We start from the raw sequence: 8,085 nt of genomic DNA on the forward strand, positions 1-8,085 counted from the left end.
TTAAAATCCTGTGACATGTACATGGCCTGATATTATGACTTGTGTGGTAGTTTTGGCAATGGGCTTTTCTATTTTGGTAGCCGAGTGCAAGCTTTGTTGTGTATTTTTACCCAGTTGTCAGGAGCAGCAAGATTTGTTGTTATAAAGGTCGAAATTAAAAAAAATAAGCACCATGATGTTATCAATAAACTAACTTTGTGTGGACTATCATTATAAGTTGTGTTTTTTTTGTCTCCTAGCACTTCACAAAGGTTGATACAGTAGAGGCCGCTTAATTGCACGGCCTATTTGCCAGTAAATTTCGTGCAATAATCCGACTGGTGCCATAATGCAAAATTATCAAGCTGGACCACACCGGTTTGGGATTTTAGGATTCTGTGCAGCTAACAGAAGTGTGCGTTAATCCGTTGTGCAATTAAGTGGCTTCTACTGTACCTATGTAGAGTTCAGATGTCACAGGTTGCAGCATCTGTTCTATATATTAAAGTGGTCACATTTTTAAATGGATCCATCTACGTATTTGGATAGGCGTTTGGTGGATAGAAGAATTGACTACAGTAGAAGCCGGTTAATTGCACAACGGATTAAAACACACTTCTGTTAACAGCAAGGAATCCCAAACCGGTGCGGTCCAGCTAGATAATTTCGCATTATTGCACGAGCCGGATTATTGCATTGAATTTGCTGGCAAACAGGAAGTGCAATTAAGCGGCTCCTAGAGTAGTACTCTTTTTACATCATGCTTTTTGGAGACCTCGGGTGTTTTGCTTCCTTCTTCCTAGTCAGTCACCGTGTTGCTTGCGTGTGCGGCTAACACAAGTGTTGATGGCACTACTGTGTACTAACCTTCTTGTCTGATTGATGTATTACTCCGCGAGTGGACACCCTAAAATAGATCCGAGCCAAAAACTGAACGGCTGCATGGACGCATGTTTTTAGCGGTGAGAAATTCGCTTTTGGCCAGCCGAACTGATATCAAAAGTTCGATTGGTGAAAGCTTGCTTGTAACTGAAGAAATCAGCCGGTAAAGTTTGACAGCCGCGCGCTAGGTCGGAGGTACACAGTCCTGGGTTCTGAGTGGTGCGGTTGTACGCTAGCAAGGAAAAAGTGCCTTTGGCTTTTGCTGGGATTGACTAATTGTAGCTTGTAATTGCTATTAACAACAAACCTATGGATTCTAGTCATTGGCAATTTTTTTCTATTATATAGAGTAAATCTGCTCAACAGAGAATGAAAAATCTGCTGACATTTCATGTAGCTTCATTATAAAGGCGACTATGTAAAACACGAATTATAACCTAGAAGTCTATGGGAAGAAGAAACTCATCAATGAGACCTTAAATGAATATGAAAAATATTCATAGAAAATCAACGATTTGCGCTGGAGCAAAAAATTGAAAAGGTTTTATAACCGGGCGCCAGCCCGCATTTTTTGGCTGCAGATTACTCCGTCTACCTATTTCCGTTAACATGGTAACGGACGAGTCTACATTTCCAAGGGGCGTAATTATTGTTATTTTTCTTGTATCGTACTCTACTAGATGTATAAGACATTGGAAAGAGGACTAAGGTTCTAAAGCTGTTTTTCTTGGTGTAAACTACTTCCAAGTTATTTTTTTGCCTTCTCCGCCTTGTCCCGAACGCGGTCCCCGGCCATCAGCAGCAGTGCCCCTGTAAAGCCCCCTTTATAAATCAAGAATTTAGCTCGGCCGAGATGTCAGCGAGCTTTAAATTACGAGGAGGCATGACCCTGATGCCTACGAACAAATGGCAGAGTTTCTTCGTCGGCATCAGGGTCATACCTCCTTGTAATTTAGAGCTCGCTGACAACTCGGCCGAGCTAAACTCTTGATTTGTAAAAGGGGCTTTAGCAGCACCTCCTTCGATGCATTCGGAAACAGCAGCCAGACGGCGAGCAACGACCTAGACGGCTTCGATCTCCTGGGATCGCGGTCCACGGGTGGCAGTGGAGACCTACTCGGGGGCGGCGTTTCCTCGCAGAACAACGTTGGCGCGTTTAACATGATGGGGCTCGACCAGGGTTTACCGATGCAGCCGGGCGGAAAGCAGAAGACGCCGGAGACGTTCCTTGGCGAGAACTCGTCCCTGGTGAACCTGGACAACCTGATCAGCCAGCCAGCCCGCCGCCCCGCCACCCGTGCTACCGCCGCCGGCGCAACCAGCCGTCACGAACCCCTTCCTCGGGATCGCGCCGCCCTCACAACCGCTCTCGCAACCGCCCCCGGCAGCCAAGCTGGTCAGCAACCCATTCCAGGCTCAGATGGTCAGACCGCCCACTATAAACCAGATGCGCTCGCCGCCCGGACCGCCCGTGCAGCCGGGACTGGTAGGACTGGGCGGCGCGGACGGCCTCCCACAACCGCTCCTCCCCATGGGAACCACAGCACAGCCTGCGCAGCCCACCAACCCCTTCTTATGAAACTGTGACGACACTAGCGCTAGCTGTATAAGTGTGCATGGAAGAGGTACAAGGTGGTAATTCCGCTCAGCCAAAAACGCTCGCAGAAAAATGCGAGGGTGTTGAAACATTTTAAGGGGGAGGGAGGGGGGATGCTAGCAAAATGTGACCGCAAAAAAAAACGTCCCCATCATTTCACGTGATCAACTTTCAACTTGTAGGGTAAGACGTCGGCAATTGTACACTAAAGATTTGTAGAAGTGTGAATTGTAGAAAAAGTATGACATAGCCCAGCGTTTCTAGGGGAAAGGTCTGTCAGCTAGTAGAAGTGAATGAAGCATAAGATGTAGACAAGCCCTTGGTATTCTGTGCCCCCTGCACATGCGCTGTGTGTTTGTAAATATCTATCGTACAGTTTGGGTCTCGGATGCTGACACGAGAGCTATGGTTCTTGTACTGAGATAGTGTGCTTTGCTTTCGAGTCTCAAGCCACGATGTTACCGTACCAGTCGACTCCATTTTTGTAAGAAAAGGCGTGAGAAAATGCGACTACAAATGATATCGCAGTCAGCGTGTTTCAACTACAAAGTGTGTTTCAACAGTTTTGGATGGCATACTTGTAGTCTGGACTTGGACAACTCGATTCCGAGACTTAGGGAAGATGAAGGGAAGTGAAACACACCATTATGCAGATGGTAGGAATAATGCTTCTAAATTCACAGAGTCTGATGCTAACTGGATATTTTGAAATATGGTTTCGTAGTACATGTAAATTGACAATCAGGCTGTGCTAAGTTTGCACAATGCCAGGTGCTTTTAATTCTCATCTTCTCAGTCACTCCCCTCAGAAATGGACGCACTTTTCCAACTGATATGTTTTTTTCCCAAATCTTGTGCAGCGAACATGTTTCAATGGTTTCTTCTTGCTTGATCTTTTCCATGTTGAGGATACCAACTTTCTGTGTCAATGAGAGGGGACAGAATATTTTTGATCACAAGCAATGTTTTACAGGATAATACATAGTTGTAAACTTCTTTTCACAACACTGTCTTACAAACACTCAAAGTACAAAGCGTCAGCAATTGAATCAAGCAGTATGGAAAAACAATGTTTGTTCAACAGCATTTTTACATGTTTTAACTGTCAGAACAGGCATCAGACAGACTGAATTATATGTTTTACCATGTATGATGTAATATGAAAACTTAAATATTTAACAAAATGTACAAGAATGCTCATATATCATAACACCCTCATGGCATACCATTTCTTCATAACTTGAATGATGCAAGTTGAAGACTGCTGCAAAATCTGTTTGGACACGTTCTAAAGTAGACCCACAAGAAAGTGTTGTAAGCTGACTTGTCTTACTGGAGACTCTGCTGTAACTTCCCAGCGAGACTTGATCATCTGACATGTCTTCTTACCAGTTGTCTTTACTGAACTCGAGTCTGACAGGAGACTTGTTTGACTCTGTCGTTTCTATCTTCACATTTGTCTTAACTCAAGTCTGTCTCGTCCAACTGGAAACTTGGTAGACTTGTACATATCTTCTTTCCAGTTGTTTTTACTGAACTCAAGTCTGAGTCGTCTGACTGGAGACTTTGTCAACTGTGACATTTCTTCTTTACAGCTGTCTCGACTGAATTCGAGCCCAACTCTGACTTAAAAATTTGGTTGACTTTGCTGTAACGACTCGCAGTATTCTGCTGTCAGCTTGATGTCTTCTGTTGTGTCTGACATATTTTTGCGCAGTTAAGCCAAATAATGTATAGTCAAAATTGCACAAGAAGACCACTTTGGCGACCAATTAAGATAGTTGGTCACCATAGACAGGTTTCTTAATGCTTGTGGCAAACGTTATCTAAGGGACTACCAAAACGTGGTCATATTGGGCAAGCCGTTCTTATGCAGAGGTGGTCTCTTGTACAGGTTTGACTATATGCAAAACAATAATTACCCAGAAACTTTGCTCAATGTTAAGTTTCAGACAAAATCCTGGTCCAAGTTAAATCGCTACATCAGTCCCTGTCAGGGAGTGACTCGGAAGTTTGTTTGCTATCCAAGACGATATTATATTGCCGGTACCAATACTTGCTACATTATGTCTTTCAGGAAGCTCAGAGAGTCTTACTTCAATTTACTCCACATTATTATTACCCTGTGGAAACTAATGTTGAGACTTTGTAGTTTTCGTTGTGGTTTTGTGAACATGAAAATTCCAGTGTTTGCAAATTGTCATCTCTAACATATATTGATATTGGTTTGTACCATATGATGACTAGCTAATGTTGAATTTAACGTTATATCAATTCTTCCTATAGTCTTAACGACTAAGATGCAGCTATGGGGTTTTTAAAGTCATATTTAAGATGGAAAGCTGAAATTGTATCTAAAGTAGCTCACTAGCATATTGTATGATGATTTTCAAAACTACTGTTTGACTTGTTTCATTTTCACTTTGTATGATTGAACAAGACTGACGATCTACTATTGTATATTATTATAATTATTATCGTACTGAAAACTATATTTTGGTAGAAGTAAAAAGAATACTGCCTCCTTCACGCACTAAAATTTGATGTTGACTATGTCCAAAGTGTAAATGTAAAATTTGTCGATTGTACATGGGAGCGTTAGACTTGCTGTGCTTTGGGCTCCTTTTTGTAACTACGGACTGAGGTTCGCTTAAAACCCACACAGATTTAATTTATAATGATGACATCCTCTGATGCAGCGAATTTAGCTTATTCTGCAATGATCTGTTATTAGACAGCTCAGTTTTAAAATCCCGTGACATGTCCATGGCCTGATATTATGACTTGTGTGGTAGTTTTGGCAATGGGCTTTTCTATTTTGGTAGCCGAGTGCAAGCTTTGTTGTGTATTTTTACCCAGTTGTCAGGAGCAGCAAGATATATAGGTAATCAATAAAACCAAACTTTGTGGGGGAAAATCCATAGAAAACGTAGGGTTTTTTTTTTTTTTCATCCAACTAACAGCTAGGTTGAAACAGAAGAGCGCCGCTTAATTGCACGGCCTATTTGCCAGTGAATTTCATGCAATTATCCGACTGGTGCAATAATGCAAAGTTATCAAGCTGGACCACACCGGTTTGGGATTTTAGGATTCTGTGCAGTCAACAGAAGTGTGCGTTAATCCGTTGTGCAATTAAGTGACTTCTACTGTACCTATGTTGAGTTCAGTTGTCACAGGTTGCAGCATCTGTTCTATATATTAAAGTGGTCACATTTAAATGGATCCATCTACGTATTTGGATAGGCCTTTGGTGGAATAGAAGAATTGACTACAGCAGAAGCCAGTTAATTGCACAACAGATTAACACACACTTCTGTTAACTGCACGGAATCCCAAACCGGTGCGGTCCAGCTAGATAATTTCGCATTATTGCACGAGCCGGATAATTGCATGGAATTTGCTGGCAAATAGGAAGTGCAATTAAGCGGCTCCTAGAGTAGTACTCTTTTTACATCATGCTTTTTGGAGACCTCAGGTGTTTTGCTTCCTTCTTCCTAGTCAGTCACTGTGTTGCTTGCGTGTGCGGCGATGTGCTGTATTAAGTCAGGCATTTGTCCTGTACAGTAGCCACACACTTCGCATCGGTGCGTTTCAATGGCGTGTCTATTAGCCATGTGTCGCTTCACCCTGGACTTGTAGGCTGCGGAAAAGTCGCAGAACTCACATTTGTGGAGTTTCTCACCGGTGTGCCTAGCAATGTGCCGCTTGAAACGACTTTTATCAATGGTGGAGTAACCGCACACCGTACAGCTCAGTGAATTCATCATGTGAGTAAGGAGGTGGACCTGCAAATCTTGTTTGATCGGTGACGAGCAGTCGCACCGTGAGCACGCGTGCGGCCTGTAGTTGCTGTGTCTCCTGACGTGCTTCGCGAGCTGGTCCCTGGTCTTTCCGGAGTAGTCGCAGAGCTCGCAGTGGAACGGTTTCTCGTCGCTGTGCTTCGCCCAGATGTGATTCGCTAGGTGGCGCTTCTTGGTGGTGGAGAACCCGCAGTGGCCGCACAGAAATGGTCTCTCACCGGTGTGCCTCGCCATGGTGTGCTCCTTCAGGGGAGGGTGTGGTAAATGGAATTTCGTATTCAATACATGGTTAAACCAAGCCAGACAATTGTTTATTGACTCCTTTATCGGACGCAGTAGAGAAAGATGAAGAAAGACTGATTGCTGATGCAGAGTGTCCAGACCACTGCATCGGCAGAATACATTGGACTACTACTACTACTACTTTATTTGTTGATGTGCCTTATCAAGTTAGTTATCAAGTACCTCGCGTGTCATTAGCTGAGCTTTGCATGTGTTTCATTAGCTTCTGTTTAAACATCTTGGATGTACTAACAGTTAGTAACTCATGTGCTTGTTGGTTCCGATCGGATATGTGAAGGATTTAACACAATCACTTAAAAACGGATTTACCACCATTTCAAACCTCTTACCCTCACTGCTAAGGTGGATTTGTTAGGTTTGTTTTGGTTACTGAAAAGCACCTAGTTCGGCTCGAGCATTTTAATGAGCTACACTGCCAGACGATAGTGATTATACTAGTAGTCATGATGCCAGGATTTCACCCCCTGTTCAAATGGATCAGTCCAGTCTCTCAACTGAATGTGGAGGTCAACTACAGGTCAAATCATGCCAATGGTAACAATTTTTAGCAAGATTTTGAAAATATACATGCTTCAGTCCCTCTAGCGGAAACCTCGACCTTTATGAGCAAACCTTGCCCAGAAAACAATTATTTGAAAAATAAATAAAATCTTTTTTTGCGCAGCTCCGGAACCCCACCTAATCTCCAAGCAGATCCTACAATGGCATAAGATAGTACCAAACTGGTCAAGGAGTGTAGTCAGCCAAGACGTGTACATTTTCCATGAAGCGAAACACACTCCTAAGCCGGCTTCACTCCTCTGTCAGCTTTTGATACTATATTATGCTACCGAAGGATCTGCTTGGAGATTGCCCCCACCTTCAGGGAGACCATCCGCGATGACGCGAAGTCACACTCCTGACACCGGTAAGGTCTCCTATCGGTGTGTTTCGCCTCCACGTGCCTCTGCAGGGGGTACTTCCAAGCGGTGGCGAAGTCACACTGGTCACAACGGTACGGTCTCTCACCGCGGTGTTTCGCCAGGACGTGCCTCTTCAGGGCGCCCGGCCACGCGGAGGTGAAGTCGCAGTGCTGACAGCGGTACGGCCGGATGTTGGTGTGTTTAGCGATGGTGTGCTTCTTCAGGGCGCTACTGGTGATTGCAGCGTACTCGCACTGCCGGCACTTGTACGGTTTCACCCCTGTGTGGATCCTGATGTGCTGTTTCATGTTGCAGCATAGCAACGTGTTGTACTCGCAGTGGGGGCAGGTGTGTCTCTTCTTTCTCTTCACACTTTTAATTTTTTTAACTTTAACTTGTGTCGCCATGGTGTTCATTTTAAGTGTACGTACCTGTGGAAAGAGAATAGGATGAAGGAGAATTCCTTTTACACAACCAGTGGGTACTTACATTGCTTACGTTTTGATGTCTCTCAGACACCTTCGTCAGAGCTTGTAACTGGAGTTCTGCTTCTCAGCGCCATATGTAGCCGATGCAGGTGGCGCTTTTGCGGTGAGAAAACTGTCTCAAACATGGCTTAGCT

The 8,085-nt window shown here is 44.0% G+C and overlaps 1 protein-coding gene across 1 annotated transcript; it reads right to left on the bottom strand.

The window, feature by feature from the left end:
* Nucleotides 1-5,952: 5,952 nt before the first annotated feature.
* On the bottom strand, nucleotides 5,953-7,870 carry LOC118428634 (zinc finger protein 555-like). The gene is made up of 2 exons (XM_035838741.1): nucleotides 7,421-7,870; nucleotides 5,953-6,501 (listed from the first exon to the last, which is right to left on the bottom strand). The coding sequence occupies exons 1-2, from the start codon at nucleotides 7,868-7,870 to the stop codon at nucleotides 5,953-5,955; spliced, it is 999 nt and encodes a 332-aa protein (XP_035694634.1).
* Between the last annotated feature and the right edge of the window lie 215 nt (nucleotides 7,871-8,085).

Source organism: Branchiostoma floridae, chromosome 13 (assembly GCF_000003815.2).
Source record: "Branchiostoma floridae strain S238N-H82 chromosome 13, Bfl_VNyyK, whole genome shotgun sequence".
Taxonomy (NCBI): Eukaryota; Metazoa; Chordata; class Leptocardii; order Amphioxiformes; family Branchiostomatidae; genus Branchiostoma; species Branchiostoma floridae.

Bases quoted from the DNA above. Each gene is read 5' to 3' on its own strand.
- LOC118428634 (XM_035838741.1), bottom strand. From the start codon at position 7,870: ATGGCGACACAAGTTAAAGTTAAAAAAATTAAAAGTGTGAAGAGAAAG. The intron at 6,502-7,420 runs GTGGGGGCAATC...CCTCCCCTGAAG, and splicing joins CGCGGATGGTCTCCCTGAAG to GAGCACACCATGGCGAGGCA.